General features: G+C 52.1%; 1 protein-coding gene across 1 annotated transcript in view; it reads left to right on the top strand.

Moving 5' to 3' along the window:
- LOC140386076 (thioredoxin domain-containing protein 6-like) overlaps nt 1–14,670 on the top strand; it is a 203,381-nt gene that overhangs the window by 187,222 nt on the left and 1,489 nt on the right. The window contains exon 14 of the mRNA XM_072468653.1: nt 2,530–2,768. Coding sequence (XP_072324754.1) covers nt 2,530–2,768 — 239 coding nt within the window. The remainder of the gene's footprint in view (nt 1–2,529; nt 2,769–14,670) is intronic.

Genomic DNA, 14,670 nt, shown 5'->3' on the forward strand with positions numbered 1-14,670 from the left:
TTCAATCATCAAAGGTTGCAGGGCACCCAGTCTAGAACACTTTCTCTCAGGCAGGGCACCTGGGGTGCGATTCACCCAAAACCTTTCTGTGTCTGGGTTCGGCTGCGTTTAGCTGGGTGTTTCTCAGTGGCTCCAGTGCCAACAAACATTGTCATTCAATGGCACTTGCCTTTTCTTTTGGCCAGGGGGAGACATTTTGTCTGGCTGCCCCAATCATTCCACCCCCTCACCCCCAACCATAGGGAGGCCCCACGGGCCCATCCCTGACACCCAAGGTGGCACTGCGCAGGGTGCCAAGCCGGCAGTGCCAAGGTGCCCAGGTCCCTGTGGGAGTGAAAGGGTGCCACCCTGCCCTGTCCTCGACTAGCCGGGGGTCTCTAATGGCCTGGGAGCCCCCCCCCCCCCCCAGGTGCCATTACGCCTGGTCCACGTTTGTGTGGACCAATACTAAACAGCAGCCTGGGTGAGGTCTCGCTCGGGCAGCTGTTGAGTACCAGGAGCCAGGAGAATCTGGCGAACGTATATTTAAATAAGCCAAAATATACTGATCTGCATTGTGCCCAGTGAGGGTCAGATTCAGATCACGACGTCTCGCTAGATTCTGTTGGATCACCTAAGATGTTTTGTGCACTGCAAATCTTGTGAGAGGCCTCTTGTTAGATTCAATGGCCATGTCCTGACACCATGTTGCATGCCACGAGGCTGCTGAATCATGCCCCTGACCTTTCGAGGAGGCATTTCAGAGTTCAGGGACCATCAAATGCTTTCACAGCTAACAAGTCCAATTCCTCCTTTGAGTTAGCCTTCAGCTGTCAAGCTAGAGGCTTGTCACAGTCGCTGGGGTGTGAAATGGAACCAAGTACATAGGTAGAAAATAAGGCATACTAACATTGCAACCACAGAGCCTATTGAAACTTCAAGGGAGCTGAACTAGACTTTAAACAGCAAGAACAAAGTGGAAACTTCAAATGGGATAAAATGGACTTTCCAGAGACAAGCTGCAGCATGGCTCTGTTCAGTGAGGGCAGACAGGCTGCAGCTCTGCTTTGCTCAGTAAAGGGTGTTCACAAGAAATAAAGATGGGGCAATTCAGTGATCCCATTGTGCACCGGGCAGAACGGATGAATTGCGCACAAGCCTCAAATTGGGCTCCGCGCCAGGCGCCTTGCTGGGTGAGATCCTCATCTGAATATTTATATGAGCCTCACAGTTTATTTAAATACCAGGACGCCAGATTCACCTGACACTCAGATGTTACCAGCCACGCCTGGGAGAGGCCTCGCCAGGCTGACGTTTAATATTGGTCCACATAAACATGGACCGGGTGTAACGGCAACTGGGGGAGGGTTCCCAGGCTACAGGAGACCCATGGGAGGTCAGGGCATGGCAGGGTGGAACTCAGGCACTCACCCTGGCACCTGGGTACCTTGGCACTGCCAGCCTGTCACCCTACCAATGCCAAGGTGCCCAGGTGCCATGTTGGCACTGCCGGGGTTCAGGCCCAGGGGCATTCTCAAGTATAGAGGGAATAAAGTTTATGTCTGCAGGAGCGATGAATCCCCGAAACTCCGGCCTCTCGCTGTGCCTGCGGGAGCGGGGAATCCCGGAGACTCCAGCCTCTCGCTGCGGGAGCGGTGAATCCCGGAGATTCCGGCCTCTCGCTGCGCCTGCGGGAGCGGTGAATCCCGAAGACTCTGACCTCACGCTGCACGTGCGGGTTCGGTGAATCCCGGAGACTCCGACCTTACGCTGTGCCTGGGGGAGCGGTGAATACTGGAGCCTCCGACCTCATGCAGAGCCTGCAGGTGCGATGATTCCCGGAGGCTTTGAACGGGCTGAGCATATTTAAATGAGTTTAAAACTCAATTGATTATTGTATCAGGTGCCTGGGGCTGTGAGCATCGTGCTCTGTTAGGGGTTTTCCACTATTTTCCAGGAATAGCTGGAGGGCGCTGTTAGAATTGCGCGCGACGTTACCACAGACAAGGTGGATGTCTACAAACCTTCTCTCTTAGATCATGACAGGGTTTCTTTTTGACCAACCAACACAACTGGTTTACAGTGCATGTGACATTATACAAATGTACAGCATGTGAAGAGTTATTGTTTTGTTAAGCCGAGCCACTAAACTGAGCCAAGGAACAGTACTATAAATTGCACTGGCACTTAAGCTAAGGGGAGGAAATTAGATTTGAAGCTGAACAAGACAAGATTCATAGTGTCTTGCAAAGTTAAGATATAATAGTTATAATTAGTAGATAGAGATAGTGTTAGTGAGTGTAGTTTAATTGTTACATGTATGTTTGCTCTTCAGAATAAGTGTCGAACCCAAATTTAGTAGTGTTAATAAAATTAGTTTAGTTCTTCAAAAGAGCTTTCTGTATCTTTGTGATCACTATGCCTTCTATCCTGGAAACCCCTCACAAAGATCATCCAGTGCGAATCTCTAACACAAACACCGCTCCAATCAGGCCGTATGTAACATTTTGGAAGACATAATTGTTCACAATTTTCCTTCTGTTATTTCAGGACTCCAATAGTGATGATGATTCTTACTAAGGAGAATGCTGTTAAGGAATGGATGGAATTGATGGGCCCTGTGGACCATGAGTTGGCAAAGGCATCTTTTCCAAATTCCATTCGAGCTCAGTTGGACATCAGTATTTCACAGAATGGATTTCACAGCCCCTCCACTGTAAAACTTGCGAAGCACCACATTATGTTATTTTTTGGAGATGCATTCCTGGATTCATTTGGAGTTCACCTAGGTAATTCCATAATATTTCCAAGTCAAATTTGTTATTGTGTTTTCGCTCGATTCCAAAACAAGGCATAATCCATTTTCAAGAATTTGTTGCACTAACTTTCTAAACCGTAGCAGCCAATTTTCATGTATGTCAGTTCAAAATGTAAGAATAATTGCAATTATCGCCTGAACGCACCACTGCACTCAATTTCCAGAATCAATCTGTTGTATATACTCATTCATAGCTCCAATTACACGCAAGGTACCAGGGGGCACCCTAGTGGTGGGACAGATTAGTAACCACTGATTTATGCCATTGAGACCAGAAAACAGTGTGAATCATATAGAATTTACAGTGCAGAAGGAGGTGCATGTGAAATTTACAGGGATGCAGGCAAGTCAAGGCACATAACAGAATTGGGGGATAGAATCCTAGCTCAAAAGATAATTCAGCCCTTTGGGCTCCTTTGTCCAGGCTGAAGTGAGGAGCAGGTCAAGAAACAATAAACAAAAGGAAAGGGAATTAAACGCCACTCTGCAGATATCTGCAGTCAGGTGATGAAGTATCCTGCACTTATTTCCATTTGACAACTGATAAAATGGGGATGTGTGTTGCATTATTCTAACCAGAAAATGTTGTACTCAGTAGGTGTTAGGATACCGGACGAGACCTAAATAATTTTTAACTTGTATAACTGTGAGTGATGACTCAGACCAATAGGTATCTTTTTATGTTAAAACAATCTTTCAGTTAAACACAGAATTAGCCACATTAACATCTAAAAAAATAGTTTTACAATAATCAGTTAAAAAGTTCTCAAACACAAGGACAAACTTAAACTGACTATCTATACATGCTGCTAACTCCAATTAAGCCACCCAATGTAGTTAAAACTTATAAATAAAGTTAACAAAACAGGTTTACTTGCTTAGCTATGCATTCCTTTGGAGAAAGTTCATAAGAACATAAGAACTAGGAGCAGGAGTAGGCCATCTGGCCCCTCGAGCCTGCTCCACCATTCAATGAGATCATGGCTGATCTTTTGTGGACTCAGCTCCACTTTCCGGCCCGAACACCATAACTCTTAATCCCTTTATTCTTCAAAAAACTGTCTATCTTTATCTTAAAAACATTTAATGAAGGAGCCTCAACTGCTTCACTGGGCAAGGCATTCCATAGATTCACACCCTTTGGGTGAAGAAGTTCCTCCTAAACTCAGTCCTAAATCTACTTCCCCTTATTTTGAGACTATGCCCCCTAGTTCTGCTTTCACCCGCCAGTGGAAACAACCTGCCCACATCTATCCTGTCTATTCCCTTCATAATAATATATGTTTCTATAAGATCCCCCCTCATCCTTCGAAATTCCAACGAGTACAGTCCCAGTCTACTCAACCTCTCATCGTAATCCAATCCCTTCAGCTCTGGGATTAACCTAGTGAATCTCCTCTGCACATCCTCCAGTGCCAGTACGTCCTTTCTCAGGTAAGGAGACCAAAACTGAACACAATACTCCAGGTGTGGCCTCACTAACACCTTATACAATTGCAGCATAACCTCCCTAATCTTAAACTCCACCCCTCTAGCAATGAAGGACAAAATTCCATTTGCCTTCTTTTTTTAAAAATATATTAATTAAAGTTTTTTAACACAATTTTTCTCACTTACAAACAATAACCCCCCCCGTAACAAAAGAAAACGAGAAATCGCGCAGAGCAAGATATATACATGGTAAAATTATATATTTACACAGCTTTGTACACTGTACGTGCCAGTTTCCCCAATCCTTCATGTTATCTCTTGCTCATCCACCCTCCCAGGCCGTCCCCCCTTTCCCCCCCCGCCCTGCCAGGACGTCCCCCCCCCCATGGTTGCTGCTGCTGCTGACCGACCTTCCTCGAAAGCTCCACGAGATAGTCTAGGAACGGTTGCCACCGCCTGTAGAACCCCTGCGCAGACCCTCTCAAGGCGAACTTAATCCTCTCCAACTTTATGAACCCAGCCATATCATTTATCCAGGCCTCCAGGCTGGGGGGCTTCGCCTCCTTCCACATTAGCAAGATTCTTCGCCGGGCTACTGGGGACGCAAAGGCCAGAATGCCGGCCTCTTTCGCCTCCTGCACTCCCGGTTCGTCCACTACTCCAAATATTGCTAGCCCCCAGCTTGGCTTGACCCGGACTTTCACCACCTGAGATATTGCTCCTGCCATTCCTCTCCAGAACCCCTCCAGTGCCGGGACATGACCAAAACATATGGACATGGTTCGCCGGGCTCCCTGAGCACCTCCCACATCTGTCCTCTACCCCAAAGAACCTACTCAACCTCGCCCCCGTCAAGTGCGCTCTGTGGACCACCTTAAATTGTATCAGGCTGAGCCTGGCACACGAGAAGGAGGAATTAACCCTACCTAGGGCATCAGCCCACAGACCTTCCTCGATCTCCTCCCCCAGCTCCTCCTCCCATTTACCCTTCAACTCTTCTACCAGCGCTTCCCCCTCTTCTTTCAACTCCTGGTGTATTTCCGACACCTTGCTCTCCCCGACCCATACACCCAAGATCACCCTATCTTGAACTTCTTGTGCCGGGAGCAACGGGAATTCCCTCACCTGTCGCCTCACAAAAGCCCTCACCTGCATATATCTAAAGGCATTTCCCGGGGGTAACTCAAACTTCTCCTCCAGTGCCCCTAGGCTCGCAAACGTCCCGTCGATGAACAGGTCCCCCATTCTGCCAATCCCCGCCCGATGCCAGCTCTGGAACCCCCCATCCGTCTTCCCCGGGACAAACCAGTGGTTACCCCTGATCGGGGACCACACCAATGCTCCCATTGCACCCCGGTGCCGTCTCCACTGGCCCCAGATCCTTAGCGTTGCTGCCACCACCGGGCTCGTGGTATACTTTGTCGGCGAGAGCGGCAGCGGTGCCGTCACTAACGCCCCCAGGCTCGTTCCTTTACAGGACGCCATCTCCATCCTCTTCCATGCCGACCCCTCTCCCTCCATAACCCACTTGCGGATCATCGCCACATTTGCTGCCCAATAGTAGCTTCCCAGGTTTGGCAGCGCCAACCCTCCTCAGTCCCTACTGCATTCCAGGAACCCTCTCCTTACTCTCGGAGCTTGACAGAAGGACTATTGCTGGAAACGACTATCAGATATTCCCTGCCGTTGAGATAGAATAAATCCATTCCAACTTTTTTCCACGTAGTTGATGTATTTCAGCTACCTTCATTGGTTCTTTCGCTTGCCGGTGCTGATAGTTTTGACATGTTTCACATTTCTCTGTCAGCCATGATCTCATTGAATGACGGAGCAGGCTCGAGGGGCCAGATGGCCTACTCCTGCTCCTAGTTCTTATGTTCTTATGTCTTGTATATCCTTGTTTATACCACGGGAATACACAGTGGACGGGGTTCTCCCTTCTGTGGACTGTCCCCACGCCGGCGGATTGGCCGGCGTATTTCCGTGCATGCGCGGGGGTTCTCTTCTCCGCGCCGCCCCCTGGGCAATATGGCGGAGCCCTACAGGCGCGGAGGAAAGAAGGCCCCCACGAAAACTGCCCGCCCGCAGGATCGGTAGGCCCCGATCGCGGGCCAGGCCACCGTGGCCCCCCCCCCCCCCCCCAGGGTTGGATCCCCCCCCTCCCAGAACAGCCTCCGCACACTTACCTGCCAGGTCCCGCCTTGCGTGAGGTGAGTAATTCATGCCGGCGGGACTGGCCAAAACTGGACGGCCACTCGACCCATTGGGCGGGGGGGCTGCTGTCAACGGCCCCCGACTGGCGTGGCGAGAATCCCACGGGCCCCCGAAAAACGGCGCCGGAGAATAGGGCAGCTGGCATCGGGGCAGCGGGGCGGGATGTGCGCCTCCCCCCGGGGATGGTCGGAGAATCCCAGCCAGTATCTCTGGCTCTCCGTTTGCACTTCTTAATCCCGAGGTGACCTTCATGAATTTGTTTTAGCAAATCGCTGCATAGAGACTGCGGAATTGCAATTCTTTCTTGCCTTAATAGTAGCCCATTTACTACACCCAGCTCAGATCTGATTTCATGATATTTTGTGCATGAACCTTTAGGCCAACCATTGTTAAGGTTTAGTATTACCATCTGTAATGCCTCATCTTTTGCTGTTTCTTCCACAATTCATTTCAACTTTGCGTCTGATACTGGCAGTGCATCAGTGATCATGTCTCTATGAGCCTGTACATCTTCTGCAGTAGAGCTTACATTGTGTGCTGCTGGAGCTCTGGATAACGCATCTGCTACCGCTATATGTTTGCCAGGCGTGTATATCAACTCAAAGTCATACCTTTGAAGCTTCATCATGGGACGCTGTATTTGTGGAGACATTTCATTGAGATTATTTTTAATGATTGCAACCAGTGGTTGATGATTCGTCTCAATGGTGAATGTGGGTAGGCCATATATATATATACGGAATTTCCCCAAGCCAACTACCAGTCCCAGGCATTCTTTTTCAATCTGTGCATATCTGCACTCAGACTCCGTCATTAACCGTGAAGTACAGGCCACAAGTTTCCAGCTGTTTCTATCTTCCTGTTGCAGCAATACTGCACCTATACCATCCTTTGATGTATCAGTAGATATTTTGGTGCTCCTTGTTGGATCAAAAAACATCAGCACAGGCATGGGTGTAAGAACTTTCTTTAGCTGGAGCCACTCCTGCTCAAGCTGCTCTGCCCAAGTGAAATCATTCATAGGATGTCTCTGAGACAAGCTGTTTTGGCTGAGAGATTAGGAATGAACTTCCCTATGAGGTTGATCTTGTCCATTATTCGTACTAATCCTTTTTTTCCGTGGGTCGGGATATGTGTAGTCTGGCATTAATCTTCATTTCATCTGGCTCTATTGCGTGAACAGAAAGCTTGTACTCCAAACTGGTATTTGGCCTTATTAAGCCTCAGTCCAGTCTGCCTTATGCTTTGTAAGACCTTGATCAGTCTATCATTGTGTTCCTCTGAGGTGGAACCCCATACGATGATGTCGTCCACATAGACCCAAACCCCCTCAATGCCCTCAATGATATGTTCCATAGCTCTGTGGAATATCTCGGACACAGATATAATGCCAAAGGGCATGCAAAGAAAATATCTGCCAAAAGGAATATTGAATGTGCAGAACTTGGTACTTTTTTCATCAAGCTTGAGCTGCCTAATCCCTGCGATGCAGCGAGTTTGGTAAAAAATTTTGCACCAGACATCTCGCTTGTGATCTCATCCCCCTTTGGAATTTGATAATTTTGATGTTTGCATTCAAATCCTGAGATTGTTATTCTTGTTTTTCACATAGACCATTGAGTTGACCCATTCTGTAGGCTCATCTATTTTCCTTATGAATCCAAGTTGTGTCATGCTGTCTAACTCTGCCTTGAGGTGGTCACGCAATGGTGCTGGAACTCTTCGAGGAGCGCGTATCACCGGTTGTGCATGCTCTCTTAATTGTATTTTATATGTGGAAGGCAGGACACTAAAGACCTTGAATATTTCCAGAAAGGCCTGTACAATGGACTCCACTAAACCACTGTGTGTACTGAATGCACAGTCAGTGCGATAGACTCTTCACACTAATTCCAGGGCCTCACACACTTCATCACCCAATAATGATTAATGACCTTCAGCAACAATTGAGAACTTCAACTTGTGCACTTTGTTTTTTACTTGCACGTTTAATTTGCATATACTCAAAGTGTCAATCTTCTTACAAATGTTTAAGTAAGATCGGCTTATTGTGAATTCTCAGCTTTAGCTGCATGGTCTTAATATCACTTATACTGATTAGGTTTGCCTTCGCATCAATATTTAATTTAACAGTATTTAACGATCGTTTGATAATCAAAGGTACAGTCCATTTGTCTCTTGTTACTGCTGCAATATCACTTTCAGCACTCCTTATCCTTGTGGGCGGCATTTTATTCGATATGGCTTCATTTGTAGTGTCTTTATCCAACACCAGACCAACAAAAAATGCGTCACTTAACTTAGTGTCATCGATCACGTTAATCGACTGCCCTGCATTAATTTTCTTATTTGAGAAATAGTGTTTCACAAAGTGATTTTTCCCTTTGCACTTTGTGCACATTTTGCCAAAAGCTGGACATTGCCTTGGTAACCACATCGTTTACATGCAATGGCTGTATGTTCAGACCGTTTAGAATGCCTGCTGAGACCACGGTCGGGATTCTCCGACCCCCCCCCCCCCCCCGCTGGGTCGGAGAATCGCCGGTGGTTGGCATGAATCCCGCCCTCGCCGGCTGCAGAATTCTCCGGCGCCGGGATTTTGGCAGGAGTGGGAATCGCGGCACGCCGGTCGGCGGCTGCTAGCAGCAGCCCCCCACCCCCCCGGCGATCCTCCGGCACGCAATGGGCCGAGTGGCCACCCGTTTTTAGCGGGTCCCGCCGGCGTAAATCACAACATATCCTTACCGGCGGGACCTGGCTCCACTGGCAGCCTGCAGAGTCCTCGGGAGGGTGCGGACGGATCTGGCCCCGTGGGGTGCCCCCACGGTGGCCTGCACCGCGATCTGGGCCCACCGATCCGCGGACTGGCCTGTGCTGTGGGGGCACTCTTTCCCTCATCACCGGCCGCTGTCAACCTCCGCCATGGCCGGTGCGGAGAAGAACCCCCCTGCGCATGCGCTGGGATGACGCCAGCACATGCTGGCCCTCCCGCGCATGCGCCAACTCGTGCTGGCCGGCAGAGGCCCTTCCGTGTCGGCTGGCATGGCGCCAAGCCCTTCCGTGTCGGCTGGCATGGCGCCAAGCCCTTCCGTGTCGGCTGGCATGGCACCAAACACTCCAGCGCCGGCCTAGCCCGACATCGGAGTGGTTCATGCCAGTCCTCAGCGCTGGAGTGGCCCGCCCCAACGGTTCGTGGAGAATCCCGCCCCACGTTTCTTTTCAAAGTGCACCACAACACCAATGGCGACAGAACATCTAGTTCAAGACTAGTTATTTCATGTTGAATAAATTATGAGTAGACTAAATGATTGCGAACCAAACTGTGGAGCTTCTAACCATGCTGTTAACAGCTCCTGTAACTCTGACTGGGTTTTGGCTGGTTCCAGTGTCCTGTTCCTCTTGCATGATTCCACCACCTGGTGGTCAGAGGCTATACACACTTGTCATATACACTCGTTATGTGCACTGTTATATACACTGTTACTGCATATCATTACACCACTGACCACCCACCATGCCCTGTGGTTGTGATACTGGCTTGTGGGTGCCCCCACCCCCCCTTGCCGCATTCAGCCTTTGCACCCCAGCTCCCACCGTCCAGTCAACCACTCCATGCCCCAGCCCACCAACTCTTCCTCCCCGTCTCCAAATGGGCGGCACCCCTGGTGGGGCAGCACATGGCCCCAAGGACAATGTCCACAGTAGCCCCGGCAGGAGGGCGCCGGATGGGTGCCTTAGAGTGTACCTCTGGCATATCCACCAGTATCCTTGGAAGCAAGGACAGGTGCCAGGACCAGGGGCCCCCGCAGTTCCAGGCACCGACGAGACTAATGGTGCGAAGGGCAGGGTGCCTGGGAACGCCGGGGGTGGGGGTTGGACATGCGGGTGGGAGAGTCCAGAGTGCAGACCATGGGCCACCATGTAGCCCGTTGGACCTGGTTGGGCATGGAGGTATTCAACATGCTAACATGCCTGACTTTCCCCCCTGCAGACACTGGACTTTGGAATTTAACCAGGAATGGTGGCCTTCATCATAGTCGCCACGCCCGAGTGGTGAATTGAGGCTGTGAAATCAGCAGCTGCTCGAGGGGGACCCTGCAGCTGCGGAACTGTCCCCAGAGGAACACGAGACAGACAATGAGGATGAATGTAGAGCCAGCGGCCCAACATGCCATGAGGCGCTGCATCAGGCTCCAAATGTACTGACAGCGCCTGTCATTCGAGGACCTGCTGGACCGGGCATACCATCAAAGACTCCGGCTGAGCAGAGGGATTGTGAGACATATCTGCCAGATCGTGGCACATCTGTCACCGCGGGGGAATGGGGGACACCCGCTCCCGGTGTGACGGTTGCCCTGAACTTTTAATCCATGCGCCGAGTGGGGACCTGTCCGGGATCCCACAGACCTCGGTGCACAGGTGTATCCATGATAGTAACAGGGGCCCTAGCTGCCCGCTTGGCACAATAGATCAAATTAAATGATGACTGGGCCTACCAGGATGCCCTGGCAGTGGGGTTCGCCGTCATTGCTGAGATGCCCCAGGTCCAGGGGGGCGATCGACGGGATGCATGTCCCCCTACGAGCACCGGCCCATGAGGGAGCGGTCTTCACAAACCGAAAAGGGTTCCACTCGATGAATGTGCAGCTGGTGTGTGACCATCAGATGAGCATTATGCACGTCTGCCCCCGATACCCGGGCTGTGTGCACGACACCTTTATCTTGGCACACTCGATGATTCCTGACAGCTTTAAGGTGTACCCCGGCTGATGAGTTGGCTCCTGGGCAATTGGGGTTATCCGCTGTAGTCGTGGCTGATGACGCCTATGCGGAGGCATCAGACAGATGCATACACCCGTTACACCGATGGCCAATCAGTGACCCGCGGCGTGCTTGAGTGGTGTTTCGGCATCCTGATGATGTGATTCAGGTGCCTGGACCACTCTGGAGGGGCCCTCCAGTATAGCGCAAGGAGAGTCTCCCAGATCGTGGTGGCCTTCTGCGACCTTCACAGCATCGCGCAGCAGAGGGGCAGCGTGCTGGACGAGGTGGATGAACGCTAGGCCTCGTCTGACGAGGAGGATGAGGGGGAGGGGGAGGATGGGCAGGACATGGGGCCCAGGCAAGCACCGGAGGCTGCACAATGTGTGTGCCTGAGCCGACGCACACGGGACTCTCTAATTGCCTCCAGGTTCACCGACTAGGGGCCTGGCCATTTGCACGGACATCGCATCCACCCCGACATCGCCCCCCATCTGAGATTCCTACCTGCCGCATTACGGGGTGTGGGCCCTCAGTTAGCAGTAACAGCGGGTCCAGTCCATGGGATGGAGGATGGTGACAATTCTCTCTGGGGTGAGCTCTGATGCTCCGTACTGTTTGACAATGTCTGTCTCCTGCCCACCGGAGCACTTCCCACCGTCCACCTGGATGATTCATGCATGTGAGCTGGCCATTCCATCACACGGTCGCACTGAACCTTTGGGGTGGCAGAGGTGGGCCCGGGGCATGGTGGGGACGAGCGGGAGAGGGGGGCACACCAGAGTGGTGGGCACTGGCTGAATTGGGGACATTGGGCCAAGCCCACACCCAACGTCCACCCGTCACCCCTCCAGTGCCCCCTCAGCAGCCAGCCCAGACCAGCCCATCCCACACAACCTTCTGACAGAGTACCGAGGCAGGATGTACCATTGTGCATGTGTTTAATGTGAACAAGTGTGGGGCGGCACAGTGGCACAGTGGTTAGCACTGCTGCCTCACGCCGCCGAGGTCTCGGGTGTTGATCCCGGCCCCGGATCACTGTCCGTGTGGAGTTTGCACATTCTCCCTGTGTTTGCGTGGTTCTCACCCCCACAACCCAAAGATGTGCAGGGTAGGTGAATTGGCCACGCTAAATTGGCCCTTAATTGGGAAAAAGAAAATTGGGTACTCTCAATTTATTTTTCAAAATGTAAACAAGTCAACATTTATATACAGCTTTGTGCCCTGGCCCCTAACGCTATCCAATGTGCTGCACCCATGGCAACTTAACTGGTGTCTACCTTCCTGGCCTTATGGCCCTAGGTGCATCTAGATGGTTCCCCAGGCGGTATATCGGGGGTGGAGGCGGCCTGCTGCAGTTCCCACCCTTAGGATCCCCCATGGCAGCCGTCAGTAGCACAATGGTTAGCACTGTTGCTTCAGAGCTCCAAGATCCCAGGTTCGATTCCCGGATTGGGTCACCGTCTGTGCGGAGTCTGCACGTTCTCCCCGTGCCTGCATGGGTTTCCTCTGTGTCCTCCGGTTTCCTCTCACAAGTCCTGAAAGATGTGGGGCGGGATTCTCCCCTACCCGGCGGGGTGGGGGCTCCCGGCGGGACGGAGTGGCGTGAACCACTCCGGCGTCGGGCTGCCCCAGAGGTGTGGATTCTTCCGCACCTTTAGGGGCTAGGCCCGCCCCAGAGTGGTTGGCGCCCCGCCAGCTAGCATGGAAGGCCATTGGCACGACGCCAGCCGGGGCCGAAGAGACTCTGCCGGCCGGCGGGAGTCTGCGCATGCACGGGAGCACCAGCAGCTGCTGATGTCATCCCCGCGCATGCGCAGGGAGGGGTCACCACGCATCAGCCATCGCGGAGGCCTACATGGCCGACGCGTAGGAAAAGAGTGCCCCCACGGCACAGGTCCTCCCGCAGATCGGTGGGCCCCGATCACGGGCCAGGCCACCGTGGTGGCCCCTCCTGGGGCGAGATTGCCCCACGTCCCCCCCAGGACCCCGGAGCCCACCCGCGCCGCCAGGTCCCACCGGTAAGGGACCTGGTTCAAACTACGCCAGCGTGACCGGCATAGAAGCAGCGGGACTTCGGCCCATTGCGGGCCGGAGAATCGCCGGGGGGGGGGCCGCTGACCGGCGCGATTCCTGCCCCCGCCGAATCTCCGGTGCCGGAGAATTCGGCAGCCGGCGGGGGTGGGATTCACGCAGCCTCCCGGCAATTTTCCGACCCAGCGGGGTGTCGGAGAATCCTGCCCGTGCTTTTAGGTGCTTTGGTCTGTCTGAATTCTCCCTCTGTGTACCCGAACAGACGCCGGAATGTGGCGACAAGGGGCTTTTCACATTGACAGCCCCTCACCACATCAAAGGCAGCTAAGTGCTTCCTTCAGGCAGGGGTCTCTGATGGGATTCTGATGGGGATCTCTTTTGGGAGTCTGATGGAGGGGTCTTTGTTGGGGGTCTCATGGGGGAGTCTCTGTTCAGGGTCTCCTTTGGCGGTCTGATGAGAGGGTCTCTGTTGGGGGTCTGATGGAAGGGCTCTGGGGATATGGTAGGGGACTAGGAGATGGGGTGGGCAGAATTTGTGTTGTGTGGGAGAGGGGGGCACTCCGATGGACTTTAGGGGGCACCTACATTATTTACTTACCTTCTTGGTGCACTGCGGGGTCCACTGTGTCAGGGCCACACTTACACCAATCCACGCCCGCGTGAATCCCAGCTGAGAGGGCTGGAGCATCAGAGGGGATGGAAAATCGGGATTCCAGGTGGACAGGTCAGTTGTTTTTCATGGGTCGGCACAGACTTGATGGGCCGAAGGGCCTCTTCTGCACTATTATTCTGTAATCGGATATTACCCATTTGCATCTTCCTGTCAGAGTGGGGCGTGGTGCTGGCTGCCACCGCCGGTGGGGATGGGGGTGGGGGGGGTGGCAGAGCATCGGAACAGCACCAATCCCATTTTTAGCCAAAAGCTCGGTACTCCGCTGCATCGGGAACCACACTACTGGCAGTGGGTGGCGGACAATCCAGACCATTATTTCCACTATCCAAGTTAATCTATACCCATATCACCATAAGCGCTTATCCTAGGCAGTAACCTTTTATGTGGCACCTTGCTGAATGCCTTTTAAAATCCAAGTACACTACATCTATCGGTTCCCCTTTACCCATTGTGCTTGTTACATCCTCAAAGACCCTAATAAATTTGTCAAACATGACTTCCTTTTCACAAATCCATGTGGTTGGACTGCTAGGGCTGGGTTGTAAAAATATGTCAGTGGGCAGCACAGTGGCACAGTGGTTAGCATTGTTGCCTCACAGCTCCAGGGACTTGGGTTCAATTCCAACCTTGGGTGACTGTGTGTGTGGAGTTTACATGTTCTCCCTGTGTCTGCGTGGGTTTCCTCCGGGTGCTCCGGTTTTCTCCCACAGTTCAAAGATGTGCAGGTTAGTTGGATTGGCCATGATAAATTGCCCCTTAT

Source organism: Scyliorhinus torazame, chromosome 11, assembly GCF_047496885.1.
Source record: "Scyliorhinus torazame isolate Kashiwa2021f chromosome 11, sScyTor2.1, whole genome shotgun sequence".
In the NCBI taxonomy this organism is placed as follows: domain Eukaryota; kingdom Metazoa; phylum Chordata; class Chondrichthyes; order Carcharhiniformes; family Scyliorhinidae; genus Scyliorhinus; species Scyliorhinus torazame.